Raw genomic sequence first — 17372 nt, forward strand, 5'->3', positions numbered from 1 at the left:
TGTGAAAATAAACAAGGAATGGTAGAGAAGAGCTCATTTAAAAGGCAGATTCTAAATATCTGGAGGGGAAAAAAAATTAAATGGTCATATCCTCTGGTGAAGACATTGATCCTTTAGTACAATTCTGGAATCCAGCAAGCAGTTAAGGAAAATGTATATACAGATGTGGGAGCTCCTCTTCTAGCTCCTTCCTTTTCAAGATCTTCCTCTTTAATTCTTAGTTGCTCTGGTGTCCCCAGATTTCATCCTCCAATATGTTAAATCAAAGAGATTGGGGCTTTCGGCTTGAGTTCTAGTCACTCATGCCATAAAGAGGGAGCATGCCTTCTCGGGTGACCTGTGTAAGCCTGACTTTTGCCCCCTGAAGTTCTCTTCTATCAATGGTCAAATCTGATATATTTCTTGCTTTTCCCTTGTAGTTTATTATAAGATGTTAAATATAGTTCTCTATTCTACACAGTAAATCTTGTTGTTTACTTTATATACAGTAGCATACATCTGTTAATCCTATACTCCCACACTATCCCTCTCTTATCTTCCTCTCTGGTAACCATAAGTTTGTTTTCTAAGTCTGCAAGTTGTTTCTGTTTTATAAATAAATTCATTTGATAGAATATAATATTTGTCTTTCTCTGACTTACCTCACCTGTTATGATAATCTCTAGGTCTTTCCATGTTGTTGCAAATGGCATTATTCCATTCTTTTCTATGGCTGAATAATACCGTTTGCTTTTCTGATGCCTGATTTTGGCCCTCAGATAATTAGCTTTCCTATTTTTTCCAGCATTTATATTGTTAGATGAACAGAACATCCCAAGCATCTATCCTGAACTCGGCCACTAGAGTGAGCATTTTATGAGTCAAATGATACTATGTGCTAGTGTGCTCAACTCTTTGCGACCGCATGGACTGTAGCCCACCAGGCTCCTCTGTCCATGGGATTTCCCAGGCAAGAATACTGGAATGGGTTGCCGTTTCCTATTCCAGGAAAACTTCCCAACCTAGGGACTGAAATCGTGTCTCTTGTGTCTCCTGCATTGCAGGCAGATTCTTTACCTGCTGAGCCATCGGGGAAGTCTCTATTTAAACCCTGCAAAAGCTCCCCTGGACTCTCAATGTCCTCATCATGGCCTCCATGACCCTGGCTGACCTGATTCCTCTCCCTTCCTGCTCATCTCTCTAACCTCCTCCCTTCTCTTCCCCTACCTTGCTGCACAAGCACCTTTCTGCCTCAAGGCCATTACTCAGCTCTTCTGGCGACCTGAAATGGTTCCCCAGAGCCAGTGGCTGATTCTGTCAATCGTCTTTCAATCTGTTTAAACCTCACTCTTTCAAAGCCATCTCCCTGACTCTACTTTTTCTTTTCAGATGACATCATCAGCATCTGCTGGTTCATATAAACTCATTTACATATGAGTTTATGGTCCCTCTCTTTTAGACTGTAAACTCCTTAAAGTTTGGGAGCCCTGTCACTTTTGCTCACTGATATACACTCCCCCTCAGATTACAAGACATGGAACAAAGTATGCCCTTAGCACTGAATTGAATGTGGAACGCAGGAGATTTGTAATTCAATAAATGTAAATATAAAAATATATTTAGTATTTATGCTAATTTATATTTCAAAAATACAGAGAAAAAATTATGAGTCCTTTTTGATCATTTTTTCTAAACTCATTTTTCTCCCTATATGTCATCATGTTTATAGCTTGGTGTATATTCTTCCAAAACTTTTTCTATTTTAAAGCAGTTTTGAAATCTAAAATATTACAAAATTGATTTCCTTGGGGGGGAAACAATAAATTAAAAAATATACTTTTATTTATTTACCTTAATTATATTTTATAAAATCCCACTTGATTAATCTGACCATTCTATTTGACCATTATATTTCCATATATAGTAAAGCAATCCTATATATGGAAATATTCGTTTTCATTAAAAGCAATAGTTGGCAAATTGTTGTAAACATTTTTTCAGGGGTTAATGAAAAATTTTTCAGAGTCACCAATAAGTCTAAGGATAAATCCTGGAAAAAAATGTAAAGGTAAAGAGATTGTGAAAGAAATAAAAATAATAGATTAAGTGGTAAAGAAAAACACATCAATATAAATTTGGTATAAGTCTAAAATTTTTAAAAGCATGTGTTTACTTTCTTACCGGGAGCAACTGAAAGCAATTTCCACTGCTTTAGATGCAAACTATATTAAAGATATAAAAAATATCAAATAAACTCAGGTTTAGTATTTCATCATCAGGTTTAAGCCAAAGAGGAGCATATTGCTATTTCATATGAAGATGAAAATGCTACAAAAAGGCTATGAATCATAACACATTTCAATATGCTAGTAGCCAAAATTAGATTATAGTACTTACTTCAGAGAGACTATCACTCGCTACGACTTCTTCAGCTTTTGCTGCTTTTCTAGCATTGGTATCTAGCAATGGAAAAAGTGATGAGAATATACTCCGGTACTGATAATTAACAGCCATGTTAGTATTTGACCATCTGTGGTTTTGGACCTACGGGTTATTGGATTTAGCTGTGTCTGAGATACGCAGAGGAAGGAAGTAAAAGCAGCAGCTCAGCATGGCATTTACCTTCATTTCACAACATTAAATCCTGACCACTGTGTGGCTCCATGTTTTCTACTTGTTTTCTTCCAGTGTGGCTCACTCATATCAATATCATTAGAAATACTTTAGTACAGTTTCTCTTCTTGGAAAACAAGCCAAAAATATAATTAGTTAACTATATCTTTACTTTCCTGTTTTCTTCCCTGGAGAATCCCACAGATAGAGGAGCCTGGCAGGCCACGGTCCATGAGGTCGCAAAGAGCTGGACACGACTAAGTGATTTTCACGTTCACATTACTTTCCTGGGTTGTCAAATTATAGGTAATAAACATGTCTGAAGGTGGAAAATTCTAGAAGTCAGAGAGTTTTTAGTTCAATTCTATGTAAAAAATTAGTTTTCAGAGTCGTTTTATAATTTACTGGACTTTCATAATCAGATCAGATCAGATCAGATCAGTCGCTCAGTCATGTCCAACTCTTTGTGACCCCATGAATCGCAGCACGCCAGGCCTCCCTGTCCATCACCAACTCCCGGAGTTCACTCAGACTCACGTCCATCGAGTCAGTGATGCCATCCAGCCATCTCCTCCTCTGTCGTCCCCTTCTCCTCCTGCCCCCAATCCCTCCCAGCATCAGAGTCTTTTCCAATGAGTCAACTCTTCGCATGAGGTGGCCAAAGTACTGGAATTTCAGCTTTAGCGTAATTCCTTCCAAAGAACACCCAGGGCTGATCTCCTTCCGAATGGACTGGTCGGATCTCCTTGCAGTCCAAGGGACTCTCAAGAGTCTTCTCCAACACCACAGTTCAAAAGCATCATTCTTCGGTGCTCAGCCTTCTTCACAGTCCAACTCTCACATCCATACATGACCACAGGAAAAACCATAGCCCTGACTAGACGAACCTTTGTTAGCAAAGTAATGTCTCTGCTTTTGAATATGTTATCTAGGTTTGTCATAACTTTCCTTCCAAGGAGTAAGCATCTTTTAATTTCATGGACTTTCATAATAGAATGTCATAAAATACTTAACAATAGTTTAAAAATCAATTAGAATTATCCTGTAAGAAACAAATAACTGAAACAAAGGACAGCTTATATTTTTTTAAAAGACAGGAAATTTGGCCTCTCTGGCAGAATTGCCTGCTCATAATAAACATGTATGTTGTCCAAGGTTGATGGCTATTATGGTGATGGTACTGTGCTTAGTTGCTCAGTCATGCCTGACTCTTTGTGACCCCATGGACTGTAGACAACTAGGCTCCTCTGTCCATGGGATTCTCCAGCAAGAATACTGGAGTGGGTTGCCATTTCCTTCTCCAATGGTGATGGTACAGAGGGAACCAAATTTTATGCAGTTATTAAATATGGCAAAGCCTTAACTAGCACAAATAGAAAACATATTCAAGATTTAAAATTGTTTTCCTTCAGTGGTTTTACCAAGGATCTGTAGGACTGAAGTCCAGATCCCAAGGAAGATAATGTTTTGTTGGGTTTGAGAAGCTTGGTTCTATTTGCTTTGCACAAGTCTGAGAACAAATGTTAACTTTTATAATATCTGAGGAACCACTGTTGAGGTGGGTGGATGAGACAGAGCCACAGCCTCCCTCACCACAGTGAACAAAAGCGGCTGCGTGCAGACAGCACAGTGGTACACGCCCACCTGCGGAGGTGAGAAGAAACAGTAACTGCTGTCTCCCTGCAGACCCAGGAAGAGTGACGATGATTTGGCCTGGCTGTTTTCAAAACCACAACAAAACTGAGCAACTACTTGAAGGGATGTGAGAAGATTCCTTTGAAATTGACGTCTCTTATCGCCAGCGGCAGACAGTGGCTAGGGACAGCTGTGTTGATCTTGTCCTCTCTGTCTTGTGACCACTTAGACAACTGTGTAACCCTCCCCATCTCTCCTCTCTTGTCCTGAAAGTAGGTTTGTGCTCACATCCATGTGCTCCTACTATTAGTCTCACTTATGTAAATGATGGATGATTTGTTTTGATATCTTACTTACCAAGTCTGGTTTTATCTTCTCTTTCTGGTAGTGCTTCAGCTAAAGATCCATCTTGCACGTCCTTTGGGGAGGAAGTACATGCCTGCACACATGGAGAGATTTTAACATTGTCAGATTTTAATAACATTCTTGATTTTACTTCTCTAAGTAAGGTTTACAACCATAGACTCATTAATCTAAAACATTAATGATATTAGGAAGAACTGAATGAGTTCTGGAAATGAATACAATTTGATGATAATTGTACTTAGAGAAACACATAGTAACCTGTGGTATAATCTGTCTATCAGCTGGTCTTCAGTTTCTATGTAAAATACATAACTGCCATTTGGAAAGGATAATGGGAGCTGAGAAAGAGGTAGAGTTTGTGGAAAACCACCTTAGAAAGATCAGACCTAGAGGGGTCAGTTATAGCCATAATGAAAATAAAGAAAAAATATGTACATTATCTATTACCTCATCAATTAGGATACAGAGTACCACACCACAGAAAAAGAGGCAGCCCACAATGAAGAAAAACCCTCCCAGTTATTTTCAGAATCATGATTAAATGGTATTTTCCTTGCAGCTCATGCAAATGACCTGGATTAGAGTCTCTGTTAATTTATTCAATTTCAGAGACAGCATAAGGTAGGGAAAAGAATAGTGGATTTAGAATCTGGGATTCCTCAAAGCCTAACCATCAACAAGCCTCTGATGCCAAATGAATCAATTCATGCTTAGAACTGCTACTATTTCCCTTTAAAAGAGCAGATTAGACTATATCTGATGCTGGAGAAGACTCTTGAGACTCCCTTGGACAGCAAGGAGTTCAAATCAGTTAATCCTAAAGGAAACCAAGTCTGAATATTCACTGAAAGGACTGATGCTGAAGCTGGAGCTCCAATAGTTTGGCCACCTGATGGCAAAGAGCCAACTCATTGGAAAAGACCCTGATGCTGGGAAAGATTGAAGGCAGGAGGAGAAGGGGACAACAGAGGATGAGATGGTTGGATGGCATCATCAACTCAATGGATTTGAGTTTGAGCAAACTCTGGGAGATGGTGAAGGACAGGGAAGCCTGGCATGCTGCAGTCCATGGGGTCACAAAGAGTCAGACACGACTTAGCAAATGAACAATAACAAGACCACATCATAATTCTCAACTTGGGGCCATACTCTCCAAGTTCCTGCCCTAGAATCTTTACGTAATAAGCAAGATGCAACACTGATGGAAACAGTAATGCAAGTAAACCATAAGAGATCTTCCCCTACCAGCCACCCCCCAAAACTGAGATGTATTAGTCTAATCAGAGGTCTGCAAACTAAGATCCCTGGACCAAAATAGGCTGGTTGTTTATACATGGTCCATAAGCATCACTCCAGGGAATAGCACTGCAAGGTGTCCCCCTCGCCATCTGTCTGCTCCTCTCCAACACCTTCCTTGGCTGCTGCCCAGGACCGGCACTGGGCTGCATCTACCAGATGGGGACTTGCTGCTGGACACTGCCAAACTTTCAGTAGTGGAATTCTACTCTGAGAGCTGATCACTTCATGAACTTTCCCAAAACACCGACGTCTCACCCCTCCCCCAAGCCCTTACAGTTGAGCCTTCCACCCCCTTACCTTACAAATGGCCATGAATTTGAGCAAACTCCAGGAAATAGTAAAGGACAGAGGAACCTGGCATGTTGTAGTCCACGGTGTTGCAAAGAGTTGGACACGACTTAGCGACTGAATGAACCCCCTTACCAACCAGTGGCTCTTTCTTCAGGAGAATGCCTGAGCTGATGGTAACCGAGCTCAAGTCTAGCCCACCATACTGGATGGCCTACCTAGGTAATGATATGTGTGTGTTTGTGTGTATGTATTAGGGCAGTAGGGATAGGGGTTGAAATTTTCTCTCTTGTTATGTAAGTATCCATGTAATATATCCTTGATGTTGCCTCTGGGCCCATAAAACTTAAAATATTTACCATCTGGACCTTTACAGAAAACTCTGCCAATCTCTGGTCTAGAGGATCTCTTAGATGCCATCCAGCTGGAAATCTCTAATGTGTGAGGCACAGAGAAGAAAACTAAAGCCACACTTGCCTGGTTTTCCTCACCACTCTCTTGCCTAACTGGTAAAGCCTTTTCTTCAGGTGCTTTCTGAAGTCCGTGGGCCCCGCTGACACTTTCATTTTCATGAAATGCTTGGATAGCTTCTTGAACAAGAGTGTCAATAGAAAGTACCTGAATAGGAAAGCCTAAAATACAAAAGATTATTTTATGAATAGCTTTTCATTTAGGAAATTGAATAATTGTTCTTCAGTGCTGGCTTCAAACTTAGAACATTCTCTTTAGGGTCTCCTAGAAATGTTTTTTGGATCAAGATTTTTTTTTTAATACTGTGGTAAAATTCACCTGGGGCTTCTCTGGTGGCTCAGTGGTAAAGAGTCTGCCTGCCGATGCAGCAGACTCAGGAGGTGTGGGTTCAATTTTTGAGTTGGGAAGATCCCCTGGAGAAGGAAATGGCAACCCCCTCCAGTAATCTTGCCTGGAAAATCCTATGGACAGAGAAAACTGGCAGGCTACAGTCCATGGGATCGCAAAAGAGTTGGACACAACTTGGCAACTAAACAACAACAAAAATTTACACAACATAAAATAATCCCATTTTAACCCTTCTAAAAGATACAATTCAATATTACAGTCATTTACAATGTTGTTCAATCATTATATCTTTTTTCCAGAAATTTTGATCATCCCAAAGGAAACCCTGCATCAATTAAGCAGGCACTTCCTATCTCCCTACCCTTGACCCCAAGAACAAATGGCTTTCTGTCTGGAGATTTGCCTTTTCTAGACATTTTATATCCAAGGAATCAAACAATATGTGGTCTTTTGTATCTGACTTCTTTTACTTAGTATGATGTTTTCAAAGTCCATCCATGTTGTAGCACATAAGAGTACTTCACTCCTTTTAGGACTGAGTAGTATTCCATAGTATGGATATAACACATTTTGTTAATGATTCATTGGTGATGAACATTTGGGTTGTTTCCACATTTTCTCTATCATTAATAATGCTGCTATGAATATTCCTGTACATGGGATTTTTTTTGGGGGGGGGGATAACCTGTTTTCAGCTCTTTAGAGTATATACCAGTGGTGGAATTGCTGTGGTCATATAGTAATTATTTAACTTATTGAGGAATCACCAACTATTTTCCATAGTGGTTACAACATTTTAACATTCTCAAAAGCAATGTATGAGAGTTCCAACTTCTCTATATCTTCACCAACACATATTTTCCATTTCCTAAAAAATTATACTCATTGGGTGTGGACTGGTATCTCATTGAACTTTTGTCAGGCTTTAAACAGGTCTATTTAACATCTCAATATGACCTATCCGTCTTAATACAGACTGATCTTAGTAAAAATTTTGAATTTTCTAGTAAAAACAGTAATCATTGTTCAGCTGCTCAGTCATGTCTGACTCTTTGTGACCCCATGGACTGCAGCACACCAGGCTTCCCTCTCCTTCACTGTCGACTGGAGCTTGCTCAAACTCACGTCCATCGAGTCAGTGATGCCATCCAACCATCTCATTCTCTGTCATCCCCTTCTCCTCCTGCCTCCAATCTTTCCCAGCATCAGGGTCTTTTCCAATGAGTCAGCTCTTTGCATCAGGTGGCCAAACTATTGGAGCTTCAGCTTCAGCATCAGTCCTTCCAATGAATATCCAGGATTGATTTCTATTAGGACTGACTGGTTTTATCTCCCTGCAGTCCAAGGGACTCTCAAGAGTCTTTTCCAACACCACAGTTCAAAAGCATCAATTCTTCCGCACTCAGTTTTCTTTACAGTCCACCTTTCATATCCATACATGACTACTGGAAAAACCATAGCATTGACTATACAGACCTCTATTGGCAAAGTGATATCTCTGCTTCTTTAATATACTGTCTATGTTTGTCATAGCTTTTCTTTCAATGAGCAAGTGTCTTTAAATTTTAAGGCTGCAGTCACCATCTGCAGTGATTTTGGAGCCCAAGAAAATAAAGTCTGTCACTGTTTCCATTGTTTCCCCATCTATTTGCCATGAAGTGATGGGACCAGATGCCATAATCTTAGTTTTTTGAATGTTGAGCTTTAAGCTATGTTTTTCACACTCCTCTTTCACTTTCATCAAGAGGTTCTTTAGCTCCTCTTTGCTTTCTACCATAAGAGTGGTGTCATCTGCATATCTGAGGTTATTGATATTTCTCCCAGCAATCGTGATTCCAGCTTGTGCTTCATCCAGCCCAGCATTTCTCATGATGTACTCTGCATATAAGTTAAATAAGGAGGGTGACAATATACAGCCTTGACATACCCCTTTCCCAATTTGGAACCAGTTCATTGTTCCATGTCTGGTTCTAACTGTTGCTTCTTGACCTGCATACAGATTTCTCAGGAGGCAGGTAAGGTTGTCTGGTATTCCCATCTCTTGAAGATTTTTCCACAGTTTGTTGTGATCCACACAGTCAAAGGCTTTAGTACAGTCAATGAAGCAGAAGTAAATGTTTTTCTGGAATTCTCTTTCTTTTTCTATGATCCAATGGATATTGCCAATTTGATCTCTGGTTCATCTGCCTTTTCTAAATCCAGCTTGAACATCTGGAAGTTCTTGGCTCACATACTGTTGAAGCCTAGCTTGGAAAATTTTGAGCATTACTTTGCTAGCATGTGAAATAAGTGCAATTGTGAGGTAGTTTGAGCATTCTTTGGCACTGCCTTTCTTTGGGATTGGAATGAAAACTGATCTTTTCCAGTCCTGTGCCCACTGATGAGTTTTCCGAATTTGTTGGCATATTCTATTTAATTAGCTTTTCTTGGATAATACTCACTTATTAACAATAGTAATAGGTAAGTATTATCAAAGAAAAAATATTAAATAGATGGAAATCTGTGATTTCACTTCTAATTGAAAGAACTTCTAGAGAAAAAGCCAAAAGTTCATGAAAGGGAAATAACTCAATTGATGTGAAGGATGAAAACATTTATAATTTTAAGTCTATATCTTTTCTATTTGTAACAAGTTGTTATTTTCATATTTCATCTATTGGAAAATTAAGTAAACTCTATGATGAAAGGTTTAAGATATTATTTCCCTTTATACTATACATCATCCTTATATAGCAAGCTCATAGATCCAGGTTTCCTTGGGACAGTTCTGATTCATGACTCTATACTCTTAAAAGTATCTGCTTCGGACAATAAGTTATATGATCACTTTATTACAATATTCTTAATGCTAGAACTTCCCAATGTATTAGCAGATTTTCATGTATGTTTTCTACAGACAGAGCCATTTGCAGCTATATTCACTGTAAATAGAAATCAATAAAGGGGAAAAAAAAGAAAATAAATTTTACTTTTCTCTAGAGCCTTTAGAGCAGTAGTTTTTCCACTAAAGGTTTTCCCCAACAAGCATCCTTTTATAGCAAATGAAGGTAACTCAGGTACTGTAGATTCAACTTGAGGAGGTAGAGAACTTTCAATTAGTCTGTGAATCACATGGCCCAATATGCAATTGTTGGCGGGTGGTAAGTTTTCAACCATTTCTTCTGGTAAGGCCCATTCTCCAACCATATTCTGTAAAAATAATAATAAAACAAAACAGAAATATTCTTAAAAGTGGAATTTGAGCATGTAGGAAACTGAAAGTAAATACAAATGATAAGAAACAAAAGTGAATCAGTACTTTAAATAGTTAATTACATAAATGAATAATAACATAATACTTTCATATTAGTGAAAAATAAGCTTCCCATATAGAAATAAAAAATAAATTCTAAAATACTTAACACTTTATGAAAGTAGACATATTGACTTGAGACAAATTGTAATGCAAGTTGAGTATTAAGACACTTAAATTGATGTTATCAGTAGATAGATAAAAGACAGTAAGTGTTGCTTGGCTACTGTATGCAAATACTAAACTTATTTTTAAATATTTTAAAGATACATAAAAGAGAATTTTCATGACCAATATGTTGTCCTCTGAGTTTCCTATATTTGTCTTCCAGTTTCTTTAAGTTTCTGGCTTAAATGATCAAACAATTAGAGGAAAAGTAAAACAGACAAAACAGCAACTATACAGTTCACATTCTCTGACCTCTGTGCACTAAAACCAGAAATAAATTTTATTTTTAATAATTAAACATTGCCTTTCTGAATGATTCTTAATGAAAAATTAAAACTGTAAACATTTGTAAATAACAGATTGAGAAAAATATTAAAATGACAGATTTATTTTAAAATATGAGATGAGTGCACCAGCCCCAAACTTCCTATATCCTGCATTGAACCTGGACTGGTGATTTGTTTCTTATATGATAGTATACATGTTTCAGGATGGGGAACACATGTACACTCGTGGCGGATGCATGTTGATGTATGGCAAAACCAATACAATATTGTAAAGTAAAAAAAAATAATAATCATAAAAAAATAAATGCAAAAAAAAAACACAACAAAAAAAAATATGAGATGAAATCAGCTGTAGTTAGAGGAAAACTCATAGTCCCTTAGCTTAAAATGCTTTGATCTAAAATAAAAGGAAGGAAAATAAATGAACTAAGGTTGAAAATAGGAAAAAAAAATTTTTAAATAGCCAGAAAAGTACATGGAGGAAGAAAATCATGATAATGGAGATTGATAAATTAGACAGCAATACTATTCATATATTTTTATTGATATAATTCTAGAACTTATTCATATTAATCATAATGAAATTGCTACCAGTTATGCACAAAGGTGAAGTATAGCAAGTATCAATTTTGTAACATAGGAAAGGCAGTAACAACAGATTTTAAGGAGACTTAAAAATCCTTAAGAAAATATTACATACAACTCTACTATGATAGATTTGAATTTATTAATGTGTGGTAAAATGATATTTTAAGAAAGTACAGATGATTAAAATTAATTTAAAAGGAATATTTGTAAATATGAAAGGCATGAAAGAAAGAAAAACATTATTGAAGAACTGTATCTAGGAAACTTGATGACACTGCTAACAGAAAAAAAAAAGAAAATTTTTCATTTCTTAAACAGAAATTTAAATGTTATTTAAAGTCTTCTGAAATATGGAAGAAGATAGCTTTCCAGTTTGCTTGGTGAGACTAATGTAACTCTGATACTAAAAAGGTATCAAAGATCATTGACAAAAACAGCATCCAAAAAAGAAAATAACAAACCAATCTCATTTGGAAATATACTGCAAGAATCATGAATAAAATACTGACAAAAACCAGCCTATATTAAGACAAAACAATTATATTAATTGACATTTACTACACATTCAGTATATCCCATATACTGCTGTTTTCATGAATTATTTCTAATGATTCTCACACAACTCTTACATAAGTATAATTATCTTGCCAATTTTGCAGAAGAAAACCCTGAGAATTATAGAAACTAAGTTATATTTGTCTATGTGTGTGTGTGTGCTCATATACTCAGTCATGTCTGACTCTGTGACCCCATGGACTGTAGCCCACCAGGATCCTTGTCCATGGGATTTTTCTAGGCAAGAGTACTGCAGTAGGTTGCCATTCCCTTCTTCAGGGGATTTTCCTGACTCAGGGATCAAACCTGAGTCTCATGTCTCCTGAATTAGCAGGTAGGTTCTTTACCTATAGTGCCACCTGGGAAGTTCATAGTCACAATAAATAGTAATGGCAGAGCTTAGTAAGGACTCAGGCAGACAGACTGCAGAACATGTGCTCAAAACCTTTATACTATATGACTGAATACGAGTTACTTCAGGAATATAAGGAAGGTTAAAAATGAGAAAACCTATCATATATCACATTAATAGGTTAAAATACAAGCATATGATCATTTTGACCAAGAAGCATCTGATAAATTCAAAATTCATTTCTGATGAGAAAAAAAATTAAACAAATTTCTTAGTATGCTACAAACTGAAGATGAGTGGCCTAACATTTTTTACATATCTTACCAATATGTAACGATGAGCCAAAGTGAACAACACATTTTTCTATTAAAGGTAGGAATAAGGAAAAGATGTTCATCATTTACATTAATAGTCACATTATTCTGGAAGTTCTAGCCAATGCAAATAAGATAAAGAAAGAAGTATAAAATTAACATATCTACAAAACAGATTCACAGACACAGAGAACAGACTTGTGGTTGCCAAGGGGGAGGCAAGGGAGGGAGGGAAGGACTGGCAGTTTAGGGTTAGCAGATTTAGCAGATGCAAACTAGTATATACAGGATGGATAACTAATAAGGTCCTATTGTATAGCACAGGAAACTCTAATCAATAGCCTGTGATAAAGCATAATGGAAAAAAATATGAAAAGGAATGCACATATATTTATAACTGAAGCATTTTGCTGGACAGTAGAAGTTAACACATCATTGTAAATATCAACAAAATTTTAAAAAAGAAAAGAAAAAGTAGTAGCGCTCCTAGAATTAGCAGTTGAGTTCCTGGTGCAGAGGTAGCTGGTGCAACCTGAATTTCCAGTGCTCTGTGCTGGTGACAGTCTTCTCATCAGATCTTGCTGTGATGGTTTTGGTAATTTTCCTTGGAAGTTTAACCTTGAGCATGGTTCTTGAATTTAACCTACTGAGTCACTGAACTACCTAACATATTTTGGATATTTTTTCTGCTTACTTAGCATAAGTCAACTTTTTAAATTGCAGTTAGAAACTTTGACAAAAATAATTGGAATTGATGAGAAATATATAACCTAAGCAGTTGTGCATTTCTACTGATGAGTGTAAGAAAAATGACTTGAATAAACAGAAATTCAAAAAAGTCCAAAATTATAAGCCACTTAATTCTTCTCCAAAGTAATCTGATTTAATGTAATGAAACAAAAGTGTTAGTGCTATTTATTTTTCCTTCAGGATATCACAAATGGTTCTAAAGTTGAAGCATAAAAAGAACTGTACAGATAAAAATATGTACTTAAAAAGGAAAGAAATGCGGGTTTGTTGCCTAATCAGAGATATTAAAGCACTTATTAATAACTTATGAGGACTTTCTAGGTGGCGTAGTGGTAAAAAATCCACTTGCTAATGCAAGAGATGAAAGAGATGTGGTTCAATCCCTGGTTCGGGAAGATCCCCTGGAGTAGGCATGGCAACCCACTCCAATATTCTTGCCTGGGAAATTCCATGGACAGAGGAGCCTCGTGGGCTACAGTCCATGTGGTTATAAACAGTCAAACATGACTGAATGACTGAGCACTCAGTGCTTTGTACTCTTGTCAATTCCTTCATCTTTGTAAGATAACAATATCTATTTCACAGGGTTGTTATAAAGGCTGAGTGAAAGGCCTGTGTGACCACTGACTTTGAATGCTTGACTATTAATAGAAGTTCTCTTGCTGCTGCTGGAAGCACACATGGTAATACCCTTAAGGGAGACAGCAGCCACATTTTTGCCCAACAAGAAGTGCACTGTAATCAGAAAGGCATGCGTCCTCACCAAGGGTTCAGAATAAAGCCCTCTTCCCTCACTGCTTAGTTGTAGAATGTGGTCAGACACAATGGGATAGAATGTTGACCATGAAGAGAACTGAAGGCTTAGGTCAGGCAGAGGACTGAAGCCTGACCAGTGGAGATGGACAGATTGAGGATTTGGTAGAACATATTTTACAGCATCACCTTAAAAATACAGTTGTGAAATTCCTAATAAGACTAAAGATAAAGGGTAAGTAAAGGGAGATCTGTCAGTTTGGAATAAGAACATAAAGAGGGAAAAGAAAAACTGAAAAAAGAGGGAAATTAGGCCAGAATAAAGATGACTAGTTCAAGGACAATGGCAATGAGCTAAAGAGACTTTGTTTTTGAAGGTTCTTTTTTTTTTTTATTCCCAATTCCCAGAACCATGCTGGAACCTAATAGGCATTCAATACTTATTGAATGAATGAGTGAATCAATCAATTGTAGGCTCAATATATGTGAATGAAATAAATGAGTGAATACATGGATATGGCCTCTTATTAATTTTGATTAAATACAAGGATGACTTAGTTCTCCAAATAAGATAGACACAAGCCAACCTAAAATCTAGGATAAGATCAGCAAGAGTCACCCTCACAGATGGAAGTTAACAAGAATCCACAATGTATGAAACTAGCTAACCCTGGAAGCATGTCTGGAAGTAACGGCTTGTAGTATCATTTTCAAAGAGCTTCTCCATTAAACCAAGGCATCCTTTTTCATGGCAGCAGGAAGCATCTCAGTTAAAATGTACTAAATTATAAAGGATTTATAAAATGGGACTTTGTAAGAAGTTCTGCCAGAGATTTTTACAGGGTGCTGAGGCGGGGTAAGGAGCAGCCTGACTGAATTAATAGGTAAGGTCTGCTCTATGGCAAGCTATTACGATCGGGTTAGTTTCATTTTCCTAACTGGATATTTGTCTTGGGTCTCACAGATTACGTTGACTCAGGGTATTCCACGTGACTGGCAGATAATAAAAGTAAGCTGCAGAAATTCTAGCTCTGTTTATGGCAATTAACTTCCAAGCCTTTCATCTGAGTCCTGGCCTGTTCCAGTTCTGCCTAGCTTCCAGTCTGCTGGCTTCATCTCCATTCTCTAGTCTGGTTCTTACCCAATCTCAGCTTTGATCACTGGCCTGCTCAAAGGACTTGGCTTGATCCCACCTTTGTCTCTTCCTGTTTCTGACTACTTCAAGTAAATTATCTTGACCACCTTTGTTCCAGCTCAGAACTCAATGAGCCCTGGAGCTAGTTCTCATGGCTGATCTTCTATTCAGGTCTGTCCTTTCTCCTACCAGAGGGAATCAGATATCACAGAAGCACATCTATTATTATGGCAACATGGAAAGTCTAGTAGCTGCATTTCAGTTACTGTGCTTGGAGGATCTGGCACTCAGGAAGACACCAAATTCCACAGGGAAGTACTAAGGTACAGCCTGGTAGCTTTTTGGAGCCTCTGACCTTTGCCTTGCTTTCCCAGACTTTCTCCTCCAACCACCCCCAAACCCTGAGGGAATCTGGAGGAACTGCTTATGTTTGTAATTCAGACTTTAAAGTTCCTTATAACCACCCCCGGTTCTCAGAAGAAGAAAGGGTGGTTGGGTATTCTGCCAGATGGGAAATTCAGCTCATGTAAACTGGCAACCCTACAGGGCTTGACTACTGTGTGGGACCTATTTGAGAGGCAGGTTCCTATCAAAGATGGGAAAGATTGATGGAAAAATGGATGCTGTGCTCTTTTGCCCTCTAACAAGGAGGAAGGAAAGAGGTCCAGTTAGGTGATGGGCAGCTCAATCCTGACCTCTCTTCCAAGAGCTGTCATGTAACGGGCTCTGTGTCAAGATCCAGTTCCAAGAAGAACTCAGAACAACCTGAAAAGATGAGCTGGCTGAGTGAGACTGGCAGCCTTTCTAAGGTCACCTGACCCCCAGTCAGGTCAGAGTGTGGTCAGATGTCTGGCTACGCCTTCCTGCCAGACAGACTGGCCCTTGACTTCCAGATGAGGCAGGGGCATGGTGCTGGGCAGCTCTCACTGACTGATGTTGGCATGGGTGCACCTCCGGGGAGAAGGTATGCCAGCACATCCCTCTAAGCTCGATTGCTCAGTCTGGACCACATCTTATCTGTGGCCAGGAAGTGCAAGTGTCGCCCATGGTAACAAAGGAAAAGCAGATGTTATCACAGCTTCACCTGCTCTGCTCAGCTGAAGACTGTTCTGGCTAGAAGCAGCACTGTGAATAGCCAGTGCCTTTCTATCAATTGATCCCATGGTTAATTCTGGCTCATTAGGAAATATGAAGAACTGGTTCTGATCCTATAATGGCTTTCACTCAGAAGCCTGCTCACTTCTGTCCCAGAGGCAGTCTTCCCCAGTCTTCTCCAATATTATACTATGGAAACAGACATGTTTACTTCTAGCCTGTCACAAAAGAAGACCCAGGATAACAACATCCATGTACCATCCTTGTGGTTATTTTTGGAGGAAAATTCAGACAAGATCGAGCACGTTTAGGGTAATACGGCTGTAGATGGGAGGGAAGGAGGAAAATTCAAATTGGCTATGGTGACAAAGACCACTGTCAAAGCCTACAAGCCCACATGACACCTCCCTATGCAATCCAATAACTCTAGCTTCTGACAAGTTTAGAAATTCAGCAAGCTCAGCAGTTGTGAGCCACAGCAGGCTTCTTTTTCCAAAATTCTGAGCTACCAATTACTTGTAAGTCATGCAGCTGGAATCACTGGGCTGATACTTTGTCTTTAGGTTTGATTACCAGGGGTAATTGAGATGAAGCCACTCTAAGAGATCTCCTGTTCCAGACACATTTCGGTTTTACTGAAACCCAAGGACAAATCAGAGGCGAACAGCAGGCAGGAGATTCTGCTTAGCAGTCTGACTTCACATACGCAAAGTGACCCACTGAGATCATGCGAAAGAACACCTTATTTGCCCCGAAATGACAGGCTCCCACTACTGGTTCATTCTGTGTCCTGGCAAGCCAGATGGCCCTCCAAGGCATTGAATGTGACACCCTGGGAGTTGCAGCAGCTGTGTAGCTAGCCTAGCACTTTTCAAAGCTCAGTTGTCTGAGTCTAAAACAAAACAAGAATAAAGTTACTTCATTTCTCCTGATGTCCAAGTACCCTTGGGACAGCATCACAATGGACTTTATATCAGATGTCTCCTTGTGCTACAAACAATTCTGCTGGTGGTGACTATCCTCATGAAAACAGTAATCTTCATTCCTTAGATGCTCAAACTATGCTCTGTTCATCATCAGGGAG

The 17372-nt window shown here is 38.5% G+C and overlaps 1 protein-coding gene across 1 annotated transcript in view; it reads right to left on the reverse strand.

The window, feature by feature from the left end:
- The window catches only part of SPEF2 (sperm flagellar 2), a 201530-nt gene that overhangs the window by 124519 nt on the left and 59639 nt on the right, over window positions 1–17372 (reverse strand). Inside the window, exons 10-13 of the mRNA XM_055554823.1 lie at window positions 9969–10188; window positions 6658–6812; window positions 4585–4666; window positions 2377–2438 (exon numbers count right to left, since the gene is read on the reverse strand). Of these exons, the coding sequence (XP_055410798.1) occupies window positions 2377–2438; window positions 4585–4666; window positions 6658–6812; window positions 9969–10188 (519 nt within the window). The remainder of the gene's footprint in view (window positions 1–2376; window positions 2439–4584; window positions 4667–6657; window positions 6813–9968; window positions 10189–17372) is intronic.

This window comes from Bubalus kerabau, chromosome 18, assembly GCF_029407905.1.
Source record: "Bubalus kerabau isolate K-KA32 ecotype Philippines breed swamp buffalo chromosome 18, PCC_UOA_SB_1v2, whole genome shotgun sequence".
NCBI classification, from domain to species: domain Eukaryota; kingdom Metazoa; phylum Chordata; class Mammalia; order Artiodactyla; family Bovidae; genus Bubalus; species Bubalus kerabau.